Source organism: Lissotriton vulgaris, unplaced genomic scaffold, assembly GCF_964263255.1.
Source record: "Lissotriton vulgaris unplaced genomic scaffold, aLisVul1.2 SCAFFOLD_1057, whole genome shotgun sequence".
Classification (NCBI taxonomy): Eukaryota; Metazoa; Chordata; class Amphibia; order Caudata; family Salamandridae; genus Lissotriton; species Lissotriton vulgaris.
In genome coordinates, this window is record NW_028250023.1 from 483,347 (window position 1) to 497,428 (window position 14,082).

At 49.3% G+C, this 14,082-nt stretch overlaps 1 protein-coding gene across 1 annotated transcript in view; it reads right to left on the reverse strand.

The window, feature by feature from the left end:
* The window catches only part of LOC147663417 (uncharacterized), a 455,662-nt gene extending 442,764 nt beyond the window's left edge, over positions 1-12,898 (reverse strand). The window contains exon 1 of the mRNA XM_086950472.1: positions 11,131-12,898. Coding sequence (XP_086806598.1) covers positions 11,131-12,871 — 1,741 coding nt within the window. The 5' untranslated portion in view covers positions 12,872-12,898. The remainder of the gene's footprint in view (positions 1-11,130) is intronic.
* Positions 12,899-14,082: the final 1,184 nt, after the last annotated feature.

A 14,082-nucleotide genomic window follows, 5' to 3' on the forward strand; every position in this document is an offset into this window, starting at 1 on the left:
GCCATGACTGCTACTCTCAAAGGTCCCATGGTGTAGCGTGTACAATATCCAACTTGGAAAAGCCTGGTCCAGAGGGGAATGGGACCAGTATATCAATAAACTTTAGAACAGTAACATGGAAAAGATATGCTAAAAGGGGGGGGAATGAAGGTAGAGATTGCCATGGATTTAAGGAGGGAAGTGCGGCGCCAACGCATCGGTAGCGGTCCAGTGGGCGGGTGGGCAAGACACCATGGTGGGTGTCTCGCCTGTATGCCAAGTATTCAAGGGGGGAGCACCGACATAGGGGGGCGTTAGGTGTGGTAATAGAGTATTGTTCGTGGGGCAATCGGTGGCAGAACCCCCTGCGATGGTCGGGCTTGCGGGGACGTGGGTGCGGGAGGGGCAACACACGCGACAATGCGGGACAGCCAGATTCGTAGCGTGTGGCGATCAAGGCATAGGGGTCATGTAGGTAGCGAGCAGTGTGGTATATGTGAAGTTTCAATTATGCGTAGGTGTTGGGGGAGGGGGAAGAGGGAAGATCGTATGAGTAGGGGAATCCATTGGGTGTGGACGTTCCTCATGGTGCCCGCTGTAGGGAGGGGAAGGGGGGCAGTATATATCTCTTTACGTGATACCCTGTTCCACACATTTCTGTTGAAAGGACTGGAGGATGTCATCCCAGTATTGTGCGATCTGGAATTTCCTAAGGCCCGCTGTCTCTTCCCGCCGCAGGACAGTGCTCTCCTCTCGCGCCCAGTTTGTGAGCGATAGGTACCAGTGTCGGATGTGTGGGGGTGTGGCAGCCTTCCACTGCTTGGTAAGCAGTCGCTTGGCCGTGATCAGTCCAAGATCCCAGTACCGGACTGGGACCTTGTTCAGCCGTGTGCGTTTGTATAATCCCAATATGCAGGCCTCCCAAGTCCTCGGCACTTGTTCTTTGGTGCAGTGTGTAAGTAGTGTGGTTACCCCATCCCAGTAATGTTGAAGGGCAGGACAGAGCCAGAGCATGTGGAGGAGGTCTGCTCCCACCAAGGAGCAGCGGCTGCAGGCAGTATCCGTAACCAAAAAGTATCTATTTATTTTGTCCGGGGTGAGGTATGCACGGTGTAGTATGTAGAGCTGTATGATTTTGAAGCGAGGGTTACGTGGGATGTTAACTGGGCAAGCCAGGACCATCGCCCATTCCCTATCCGTCCAATCCCTACCCCTGTCTGTCGCCCATTTCTCTTTCAGCTGCGCAGTGGCGGGATGAGTATGGAGAAGGAGAGCTTGTGCCAGCCAGTGGAAAATGTGCGTGCCATTGCCCATAACATGGAGGTATTGTATAAGATGGTGTGTGGGCAGCTTGTCAGATATGTCGCCCCAGGCGGCAGTCAGCGTGTGGGTGAGGGACGCGTGTAATAGGAACTGCCCAGCTGGAAGAGATGTGTCTTCTACGAGATTGGCGAAGGGGAGGAGGGCGCCATCAGAGTATAGGTCCCCTAGTGTTTCCACTCCCACAGCGGTCCAGCTGTCAAGCCCCACGGCCGTCAAAGACCCCGCTGTAGTCGGGGTATCCAGTAGCGGGAGTATCGGGGCATACGGTATTGTTTCCCGGGTTAGGCGCAGGCAGCGGAGGAAACATCTGCGCGCCACCGCAAGATACAGTTGTGAGGGGCGGGGAGCTTGGGTCAGCGGGTGAAACAGGACTTGGATCTGTAACTGGGACCAGACAGTGGTGTCCGAGGCGGTGTCCCCCAAGTTCTTACCACCCAGCCATCCCGACACCCATTGCATTTGTGCCGCTAGATAATATAGCTCCATGTTGGGAACAGCCAGTCCCCCGGCTCGGTAGGCATATATAGTTTCGCCAGCGCGGGCGACCCTTATTCCAGATCAGGTCGCGCAGTAGGACTTCAAGGTCGCGAAACACCCAGTTAGGGACGTAGGATGGAATATTGGCAAAGTAATACAGTAGCCGCGGCAGGATTATCATTTTTGTTAGAGCTACGCGGCTGGGAACGTTCAGTGGTAATGGTTTCCAGAACCCTATTTGTGATCGGATGGATGCGATCGCTCGTCCCAGGTTTCCCTCCAATATATCTGCAGGGTCAAGGTAAATGTGGATCCCAAGATATCTGAATGCCGTGGGATACCATTGTATTCTCTCGCCACCGATGCGTATCTCGCTCTCGGGAGCATTCGGGTCAAAGGAGTAAGCTCCTGATTTGGTCCAATTTACTTTCAAGCCCGACATTTCCTCAAAGGTGCAAAAAATGTCAGTTAGGGACGCCGGAACATCACTCAGGTCCTTGATATAGAGGAGGAGATTGTCCGCATATAATGACACCGCATGCAGGCCATCCACCATTGGTATACCCCACTCCGCCCCTCGGGACCTGAGCATCGCAGCCAGGGGCTCCACAACTAAAGCGAACAGTAAGGGCGATAGTGGGCAACCCTGTCTGGTGCCCCTCTGTACACGTATTCGGTCAGAGAGCAGTGTGCCAGTGCGGACACGGACCGTGGGTCTGCGGTATAGGAGGCCAACCATGGTCTCATAATTGTCCCCCAGTTCAAATTTGTCCATGACTGCTCGTAGGTAAGGCCATTCCACCGAGTCAAACGCCTTCTCTAGGTCTAGTATCAGGCACCCGGCTCGCGGCCACCGACTTGTGACGTACTCTTGTATGCGGAAGAGACGGCGGATGTTATGGGACGTGTGGCGCGTCGGTACAAACCCGTTCTGGTCGTGGTGTACCAGTGTGGGTAACATGGGGGCTAGACGTCTGGCAAGCGTGGAAGCGAGAATTTTATAGTGCGTGTTGAGGAGGGCTAAAGGACGGTAGGAACCCATGCGCTCGCCATCTCTGTTGGGTTTGAGCAGAGATACAAGGGTAGCTTCATCAAGTGTCGGGGGCAGGGAGAAGTCGTCCGTGGCCGCAGCGTACATTTTCATCAGGTGGGGGATAAGGATGTCCGAGGTGGCCTTGTAGAATTCGGCTGGCAAGCCATCCGGTCCCGGAGATTTGCCATTCGAGAGATTGAAAATGGTGTCGCGGAGTTCCTCGGGGTCCAGAGGTGCTCCAAGGTCATCTTGCTGCGCAGCCGTGAGGGTGGGCAGCTGCAAGGTCGAGAGATATTCGGCTATGTCAGACAGTGGGACGCGCAGCCGGGAACGATACAGTCCCGAGTAGTGACCAGTAAATGCCTCGTTTATTTGGCGCTGGGTGTAAAGTGAACCACCTCCCTCTTTTTGTATTACTGAGATGGGGGTCGTACGATCCTCCCGTTCAATCAGCCAAGTCAACAGTTTGCCAGGCCTATCACCCTGCCGATGCATGCGGGCAGAGTGCGCCGCGAAGTTAACGTTACGTAAGCGTTCCAAGGTGAGCAGATTTGACCTTGATCATAAATTATGGAGCTTGTTTATTTCTTCAAAAAAGGATAGGGTTCTTTTCAGACTCACCTTCAGAATTACTGCTGCTGTAATGGTTTATACTATCTTTAAAGCAACCACAAGAAGATGTTGGACGGAGAACTGAAACTTTTCAGACACTCACCCCCAGTTGCAGATCTGGGTTGAATTTATCATCGTTCTTTAGCTCACTCTGCCACCCTAGTTCAGACCCAGCCATATGCAAATCAGTGGTGACCCTGTTCCTCATGGGGCCAGTCCAGGCTGAACTGCCAAGCCAGGTCTTCCCTGGACTGGAAACAAGCAGCCTGGGACCGGTTTTAGGGTAACACCCCTCATCAGCTAGGCTTGCTTGAATCCAGTGGAAAAGTGAGCAAGGGATCCACGTCTGGGCATACCCTGCCAACTTAGGGTGAATAAAACAACCACAAGAAGATGATGGACGGAGCGCTCAAACTTTTCAGACACTCACTCCCCAGTCACAGATCTGGATTGAATTCATCATTGTTCTTTAGCTTGGGTTGGGACCAGGACCAAAGTTCGAGCAGGAGAAGGTCGGTAGCGTCCCGGATCGTCCAGGAGCAGTGGTGCAGAAGATGAAGGAGGCCATTCGAAAAGCCACTGCACAGCGGGACTTACAGGTAAGTCAGGTGGTTCTCCTTCTAAGGAGGAGGTCGCAAGGGCCTGGGAACTTCAGGAGCAGGACCGGCTGGACGCTGCTGGGTCCGGGTGCAGAGCGAAGATGTCAGCCAGGCGTTGTGCACCTTGAGGTCCTCACGGTGAGGATCAGACAACTCAGAAAGGCGATCTCGGGACAGTTGGGTCACTCAGGAAGTGGGTCTCGGGTGTCTTGACGTCCCTTGACAGGTGCTTGCTTCTGGTACAGGGGAAGCAGGTGGTAGCCAATAGGCTACTTACGTTTAGAGTGTCTACACTCTCTAATGACCATTTCATCTGGGTAGAGGCGCTACTCACGATGGTGGAATTTCAGGAGAGGGGTTCACCTTGCCTGCCCTAAAGGTGGTGTAGGCTAAGTGGGGACCCTCCTTCTCAAGGCGGCATTGCCTTTGAAGCTTCCCGCCCAGGAAGACCATCCTGTCCTGGAGGAGGTGTGAAGCACCTCCGCTTAGAGCAGGCTTTGTTCCTGGCCTCTGCGAGTGCTGGCTCTCACCCCATGATGTCAGAAACGTGTGTGGTGGTGGTAGACTGGCTAAAACAAGTCAGGAGCCACACCAGTGCTTGGTAGGTTTTCAGGGGTTCCTGTAAAAGGGTCTCTTGTCTGAATCCATTATGAAATCTACCACTGGCATCAGTGAGGATTTATTAAGATGAGATGTTTGGTCCCAAACATCTTTCCTTTTTTTTTTTGCAGAGTTTTAAATAGCGCGAACTTGACCCGAATAGGGTATCATAGCGCTTTATATAGCACCAGTAATGTTACATGAGGACACACATTCATTTTTGTTAGGCACGGGGAGATTGAGTGATTTGCCCAGAATCACAGGATGTTCAGCGTCATTGCCGAGACTCGAACCCAGTTCCCCAGATTCGAAGTGGACCACTCTAGCCGTTAGGCCAACTCCCCTTCTTAGAAATCAACGGAGACATAATGGAGCTAGGAAACTCGTTTTGACAGGTATCCACCACATCTACTCTTTATGGCGTCCCTGTTCAATTCAATTACAACATCCCCAAGTAGGCTGGACATTTATTTATTTATAAAGTTTTATATAGCGCGAATAAGATCCCGAAGGATATCAGAGCGCTTTACAATAGGTTGGAAGAGAGGACAAACATGAAATGTACACAGCAATTGTAAAAATAAAACGATAAACAGTAAACAGTGGTACACGTAAAGAGTATAGTATTAACAAGACAATCCGTGACTGTTAGTTGTGCCATGGAGATAGAAACCAAGAACAACCACCTTATGAATGCCTCCACCGTTGTAGGGGCATATCTGCTCAAGCTGATATGCCCACATATAGGATATAATGCACCCTGCCTTAGATCTCAAGGCCTGCAGTAGGTATGACTTACCTATACCTTATGCGGTGTATGAGGGCATGGCACACAGGGCTGTGTGCCATGTCCCATCTTCGGATATTCTCTGCACCAAGACATGCAGCCTGCAATGGAGGAGTGCTTAGCCTTAGTGATGGGTCCCTGGGGTGGCACAGTCAGTGCTGCAGCCCCAGAAGACCCTTTTCAGTACCCATGCCCTCGGCACCAGGGGTACCATATAATATTAGGAACTTACAGGGGCAATTGAAGTGGTGCCAATCGTGGTACAGATTTAGGAAACAAGATCTGGCTCCAGGTTAACAGGAACCTAGTGCACTTACAGTTCAAAACGACATCAGAGCTCAGCAAAAACATGGGGGCCTACCATGTCACAAGAGGCACTTTCCCACACTTGCAAACTTGTGTATCTTTATTGAACACTGATAGGGTTTCAGACCAAGCACCAGGTCTCTGAAAATCACAAATGTCCACCAGGGTCCAAGGCCAATTGAATGGTTTCGCAGTCATTTGTCCAAGGTTTGCAGACCTCATGGGCCACAATGTGGGTCCCTTGCTCACTTTCCCACTGGATTCAAGCTATCCTGGCTGATGACGGCTGATTAGCCAGAAACCGGTCCCAGGATGCTTGTTTCCGGTCCAGGGAAGACATGGCTTGGCACTTCGGGCTGGACTGTTCCCATGAGGCACAGGGTCAGACTGATTTGCATATGGCCATGTCTGAACTGGGGTGGTGGAGTGAGCTAAAGAATGAGGATGGATTAAACCCAGATCAGTTGACAGGGGGTGAGTGTTTGATTTGCTACAACGCTCCGTCCATTATCCCCTTGGGAATCACAATGTAGAACCCAGATTCAGTCTTAAAATCAGCATTTTTTTTCTCCAATGTTAACATTAGGCAGCTCCTGTTCCAGGAAGAGACAGGATGGCACCACATCTCCTTAAGGCTTTAGTATTAATACGATGGGAGGAACAAGTCACTTTATCCTGTAATGGTTCGATTTGTAGCCAGCCAATCAGGGAGCTTCAGGTCAGAGGACCCAACTTTGGGTTTATGTAAACGAAATGGACGACAAGAGAAAAAGCTCCTCAATCCAATCGGATTTAATATATTTTTACATTTGGTCCTCAAGTTCAGATTCACTGACCATTTCTAGGCTAAAGATCCAGCTCGCTTTAATTTAATTGACGAGTGTCTTGATTTGAAGCCCACAAAAAACACACTTTTCAAATGCTCAACTTCACAAACACAACTGATGGATTTGTAGCAAATGAATAAAAGGCCCTTCCATGAGTAATGTTTGTTGTAATTTTGTTCAGCCTTTTTTCTGTAGCTCTATTAGTAGCTTTTTCAATGGGAACTAAATGGAAAATGGCACTTGGCCCCCGCTTGACAGACATGCATAAAACTAGCCATGCTATACCCAAATAGGTTTGTGCAGATTCACTGCACTGTCCCAAAGTTATTATATGTTCATATATTTATATTACATGGGATTCTGTAATCCCTGTATAAAAGGCAGTCTCATAGGGCCAGATGTACGACTCTCAGAAGGGTGGTAGAGCACTCGCACACAGGTAGGGGTCCCTAAGGGACCCCTTCCCCTTTGTGAATGGATGCACAAATATTGTTTAAGGGCAGGCAGTGGTCCCAGGGACTACTGCCTGCCCTTAAAAAACTTAAACTGAAAATCTTCATTTTCCTTTTTTAAATGCATCCCGTTTTCCTTTAAGGAAAGCGGGCTGCATTTTTCTTTTAAAAACTACTTTGACAAAGCAGTCCAAGACAGGGTGGTCTGCTGACCCCAGCAGGCCACCATCCCTGGGAGTGCCAGCCATTCCCAATGGGGTCGCACATTGTGACAGCCTCATTAATATTCATGGAGCATGCAATTTGCGACCCTACTGGGAATCGCAAACATTGTCTGAGACAATGTTGTACGTTGGGATTTGCGACTCGGAATTAAACGCAATTTGCGAGTCGCAAATCCCAATGGCCGTACATCTAGCCATAATTTCTTTATAATCAGCAACTTGTGACGCAGCAAGTCGCTGAATAAAAAGATTCAGAGCTCAACTATTATAAGTTATTACCGTCGAGTTCTGAGGTCAATGCCTGCTGCAAGAGTCAGCAGCCAGGGTGAATGGCAGGTCAGGTCATGAAACATGTTAGAAATGGGGGTCTCTAGTTGGCAATGGCTGGCGCCAATGTCCAAATATGGACCCTTCTTCCCAAGTCAGGTCAAGTGGCCTACCCCCTTTGACAACCCCTGCTCAACCCTGTGGTAACGTAGCACGAGCAGTTTGGCCTATCGCAGAGGCAGTGTGTGAAGCATTTATGACGATGCACAATAAGGCAGTAACGACACCACAAAAGGACACAACTCAAGTAGGTATAGAAAAATAATATCTTCATCAAAGGTTTAACTCAAGACTCTCAAAGCGTTTTAGCAAGCTACAATGCACGTAAACCAGTAGGGACTCAAAAAGCCAATAACGTATTCACAAGACGTGACACTGACTGAGTACAAGGTCGGGGCCCACGCGACCCATTGCGCACCAGATACCTGCCGAGTCGGTGACAGGCGGACTCCTGGTGACAAGTCATGGATGCAGGTCTCCGCAGCGTGCACACACAATGATTCGGGCACTCGGGGACATGCGGGCTCTCAGCAGCACGTAGCTGTGGCGGCCCAGGCTGGTGGTGGTGACTCTCGTCTTGCAGCTCAGTGGTGGTCTCACAGCGGCAGCAGCTCTCGCTTAGCTGCAGTGGCCCACGAGACGATAGTGGCAGTCCTCGACAATGGTGAACAAGATGCGGGCACTTAGCGGCAGCAGCTCTTTCTTAGCTGCGACGGCCCACAGGACAAATCACGATGAGGCAACGTTGGCAAAGGTGCGGGCACTCATTGGCAGCAACTCTCTCTCAAATGCGGCGGCCCACAGGACATATCCCAATGATGCAAAGTTGGCAAAAGTGCGGGCACTCAGCTGCAGCAGCTCTCTCTTAGCTGCGGCAGCCCACAGGACGAATCACGATGATGCAAAGTTGGCAAAGGTGCGGGCACTCAGGGGCACCAGCTCTCTCTTAGCTACAGAAGCCCACAGGACGAAGGATGGTCTCGACCAGGCTGGCACAACGTGGGAAATCAGCGGCTACAGTCTCTTAGCTGCAGCGGCCCACACATATTCAGCGAAGGTTCTGAAGGTTCAAATTCAGGCAGGCTCGCAGCGGCCCGCACAGATGCAGCGAAGTTTCCCAGTCCGTGTTCCACACAGTAGAACTAGAGGCTGCGGATTGCTCGACAGAGGATTCACCCGTAAGCAGAATTCCTCACACAGGAATTCTGACGGCTGACGGGGTGAAGTCTAATGTTCCTGATACTTCGGCAGAGGCCGCTCTCGATTCAGGCCCTCTGGAAGTTTTTTCAGCAAGCTTGGTGAAAGCTTCGAAAGTCCTTTCCTCTGTTCACTCGGACAGAGTTTTGTCTTGACATCCACAAGGAACACACCTGGACAAGGTTCCAGGGCAGCGTTATACCTAAAAAGTCTTTGTTCTCTAAAGCCACAAATCAATAAATCCAGTCAGAACCAGTTTGGTGGGGTCGGGGAGCACTTGGTTTACGAGGCGACATCCTGCGCTTTCAGAATGCGGGGGTCTGCTATCAGACGCCCAGATGGAGCCATCATTCACCTTGCCAGGCACTGCCTTGCTCAGATCAAAGAGTCACCCCTCCCTGAATACCAATCTCTCTCTCAAGCAGGTCTGACCAAGCTCGACCTGCTGCTCCAAAACCAGACGGCCAATACACGTGCTACCAAAGCCTACATGAAACTCAGGCAAGAAAATACTGCGTTTCCAGAAGAGACATTTTCAAACATGGGATATATAAATGGTTCTTACTAAAAGGTGAATCTCAATGTCCTGAGCATAAACATATCAAACTTGAAGGTCATATCAGATTATGGGGGTTAGATAGGATTATAGAAGGTAATCGTAAACCTGCCCATTCTGGCCTATGAGATCGAACAGCTTCATGATAGTAACAGTGAAATGGAGGGTAACTCGCTATTAGAACATGCTACACAGACCTAGGCATTATGGTTATCCTAATTCATACAGTCATTTAACACAAGGAGCATTCGCGCTGTGGCACTGATTAGCAGTGGCACGGCGCACAGAGCATCTAAATCCAGCCAACATAAAAGATAGGAAGCGAAAAGAGGAAGGGAGACCCACGCCAATGATGCCAGGTCAAACAAAACATAATTAAAGCAGCTGCTTAAAGCAACAAATGGAACGTTGATTTTCTTTCTTCTGCTCTATTTTGCTAGCTTACTCTGACAAGCAGAGAGAACATGCTTATTTATTCAACTCCTTAGATAGAGGAAAGGTGGAATCGTGGAATCTTTCTGCATGTTTCTACATGTTCCGAGGTACTGCAGCTTTTTTTTATGATTTGTATTGAACGGTTTCTAATATTTGTGTTCAAAAAATATCCCACAGGTTTTTGATGCGTTTAATTTTGCACTAGAGGCTTTATTTTTATTCTTCTTGTTTGCAAACATGTTTGCTTTTTCATATGAAAGAGCTTCGCAACAAGGTTTTAAGTGGTTTGTGGGAAAGATGAATAACCTTATAAAGTAACTCTGCCTTCGGCCTCGTTCGTCTATATAGTTATGGAACTCCTCGCTAACATGCAATATCCTTATAATGTGTGGCCGGAGGTACTTTATCCCTAATATATTTTCACTGAATAAGGTTAAAGTGAAATTATTGTTGGTTTTGTTATAACACCTTAATGGATCTTTAAAAACAAAAAACAAAAAAAATTCTTAAAAAACAAGGGTAAAGTGCATTCATAGTTAAAACTTAAAACTGATCAAACCACTGCAATATGTAAGTTATAGTTAGAACCACAATCCATAACTCGCACTACCGGAGTGCAAACCCTAACTCAGAATGTTACGTTTGATGATGCGATTACATTTTACATTGTTAAAGAGTTTACTAAAGCAGAATGCTGCTGTAGGGAGATCATGGCTACTTTTATCTTCCCTTAAAACCATTCTAGCACACTTGGGACTGAGCTAGAATTCGGGTGGGTGAACTCACAAGTCACATACAACAAATCACGTAGTGTATCTGTCTTTCACAACGAGGCCGTGTGCACTCTTGGAGAACCCTGCAGTGGCAAGAACATCCCTGGTTGACCCTGCTGTTGAGGCAGAATACATACTAGGATTTTTATATCAGAAACTGGAGACGACTGCGTCTTACCCAATGTAACTGTGCAACTGGAAACACAGTTCCCTCTCTATACTGCGCATGTCTGCTATTCTCAATGAACACCACATCACTTGTATCCGACTATTACGTGTGATTCTGGCCAGTCATTCCTCCCATGAATAGCACTATGTCCAGTTCCTCAGCCTGGAATAGGGACCGACAAGGAAGGCTAGAGCTACTGGCCTACTTGTTTCATGCAGAGTGCCTTAACCAGGCCCGTGTCTGCACAGGAAGTATGCAGTCCTGTGTGGAAACAGAGAAGAATGCAGGGACACTTCTGCATCCAGTGTACTCTGGGGGTCAGTATCGCTCAGTGGGTTCCACCCAAACCCAAATGATCCCCTCAGAGACTTTCTAAAATCTGCTAATATGCATTCTAAAGAGGTTACATGTGTTAGTATACCCCCAGCGTGTCCATGTATAGCTAAACACATACCTGGGGTGGCTTTGGACGGCAATAAATGTGACTGTGTTGGTCCTGTCTCTACTGAGTCTGAGGGGCCGTCTTCGTCTGCAGTAATTGTGTCCAGTTCTAGGCATGATGGGGGCACAGGCTGACTCCGCTCTTCAGGACAGAGCAGTCCTGGCTTGCAGTTCTGATGTGGACGCTGTGATTCAGGATGCAGTGGTGCAAGTATGTAGCTCTGACCTGAGCCCTGTGCATCAGTACAGGCTGGTTCTAGCCTGTACTTCAGATTTGAATCCTGCTCCTCTGGGTGCAGTTGTTCCACCGTGTTGTTCTGATCTGTTTTTTGTGCTTCAGGAAGCACCGATTCTCTCTCTCGATCCAGTGCAGCAGTGTGCAGTGGTTCCACCGTGTTGTTCTGATCTGAACCCGGTGCATCTGCACAGGTCTGTTCTAGCTTGTCCTTCTGCTCTGGTTCCTGTGCTTCAGGATGCATAGATTTTACCTCGTAGTTCACGTTTGGGTCCTGCTCATAAGGAAGTTCCTGCTGCAAACATACGTTTTCCTGTAGGCCCTGGGTTTGTTGTGAACCCAACTCATCAAAGGACAATAGCCCAGACTCTAAGTGTTCGTCTGATGACATCCCATCAGGTGACAAGGGTTGTAAGCTGCGGTTCTCCTGGGGATCTTGGCAATCAGAACACATCAATTCTTCCTCCAAAGGATCATCAGGTTCCTTCTCATTTGCTAGCACAGGTTGTACACAGTAGTTTGGCTGTGGTTCGTGTCCTAGAGGAAATAGTGGGTGTGGGCAGAGGTTTGGTTGCTGGGCACAGCTTTTACTAGATAATGAGGATGGTTCTTGTTTCAGCGGCTCATCTGGCTCCCTCTCTTCTGCGAACGCTGACTGTACGCTCTGGTCTTGCTCTGGTGCCTGGCCAACAACAAATTCTGAGGGAAAACACAGGCTTGCCTCCAGTGGTCTGCCTGGAGGATCTGTCTGAGGGCATCTGGGTAGAGTACAATCTTGCTGTAGTCCATTTCCATCTGGAAACCCAGGTTGCATGCACTGGTCTCGCTGCGACTCGTGTACATCTGGAAACCCAGGCTGCATGCACTCTTCCGCCTGCGACTCGTGTACATCTGGAAACCCAGGCTGCATGCGCTGGTCTTGCTTCGACTCATGTACATCTGGAAACCCAGGTTGCAAGCACTTGTCCTCCCATGGGTCACGTCGATCTGGGAGCACTGGCTGTAGACAAAGGTTTGGCTCCTCTGGACGCCCTTGAACACTGGTCTTAGAAGAGAGCGTACACTTCTGCTTTGGTGCATGCCCATCAGAAAACACTGTCTGAGGACACAAGCTGGGTTCCACTGGCCTGTCCAGTTGCGGTGTCGCAGGAGACCAGCTAACAGCACAATCTCTAATGCTCGCCGGACAGATCACCTCCAAAGACACCGCACCATTATCTAGGGAACCTTGATCCTTTTCTATCCAGATTTTCTTAATCAGCCCAGCGACTCTAGAAGGTACGCCCTCCACAGTATTCAGCAAGTTATCCAGTTTGGCTTCCAACTCCTCCAGCATGGATAAAAGGATAATGTTGGGTGGGTTCTCTGAAAGCGGTTCCAGGTCCTGGTCCTTCTGAGCATCATTTTGAGATGCCGAAGCGGAGGCGTTATGGAGAGGTAAAGATGGGACTGAGGCTCTTACGGATTCACGTGAACATTGCGTTGTCACTTTCTTTCCTGGAGCCCGTCTTCTCTCCATTCCAGTATTTTGATTTTCAAGTCTCAAGTGTCTGCAGAGGAAAGGAAAAGAGAAAAGACAACACGTTATCACTGGACAGTTAGGTCAAAATATTCTTTCCTGTCTCACCAAGTCCGGTGTGATCAGAGAACATCGCTCATGTCTAAAACCACCCAAAAATGCAATCATTAGATTTTCACAATGCCCATAACCTAGTCCATGTATTATGAAAGAAACTGATTTGAAACGTGTTTCCAGCCCAATAAGCTTGATTTCGATCTTGGCAGTATGGTTTAGCCATCACTTTTTCGACTTGCATGCCTTCTTGGCAGTCCATCCACTCCATTTAGATGTTGGCGGGTCCATAGACAAAAGAACGCCAGAGTTCCACCGACGCCGCCAGGAATTTTCAACTGAATTGAGGGTGTAAGAGGCAGAAGCGGCTGTTGGAGGCACTCCAGTCAAGGTGATCGGCGAGCTAATCACGCTGTAGCTTTCTGTCGAACCAACCATGGCTGGAATCCCTCCTAATTTTAGTTGGAATCAAAGGAAATGAGGAATAAAAACGTTACTTTTTTGTGTTTTCCATTACTGTTTCTGTCTTTAATCCCTTCTTCAAGGTTCCACCTCTCCTGCTTCGACAGCATTACGATGCCAAATGACTCTGTTGTCGCCGGGATCTGAGGTAAGCTACTTATACATTTGTCTTACTATGAATCAATCAATCAATCAATCAATCAGAGTACTTGTAAAGCGCGCTACTTACCTGTGAGGGTCTCGAGGTGCTGAGGGGAGGGGGTGCCGCTACTGCTCGAAGAGCAAGCTCTTGAGAAGTCTTCTGAAGGAGAGTAGGTCTTGGGTCTGCCATGGGTGGGTAGGGAGGGTGTTCCAGGTCTTGGCGGTGAGTTAGGAGAAGGATCTGCCGCCGGAGGTTTTTCGTTGGATACGGGGGACAGCGGCGATGGCGAGTCTGGCAGGGCGGAGCTGGCGGGTGGGGGTGTAGAAGCGGAGTCTGCTGTTCAGGTAGGCTGGTCCGGCGTTGTGGAGTGCTTTGTGTGCGTGGGTGAGAAGCTTGAAGGTGATCCTCTGGTCAACGGGGAGCCAGTGTAGGACTCTAAGGTGGAGGGGTGATTGGCTGCGGACGAGGAGGTTGACGATCAGTCGGGCGGTGGCGTTTTGGATGCGTTGTAGTCATCGTAGGTGTTTCGCTGGGATTCCTGGGTAGAGTGCTT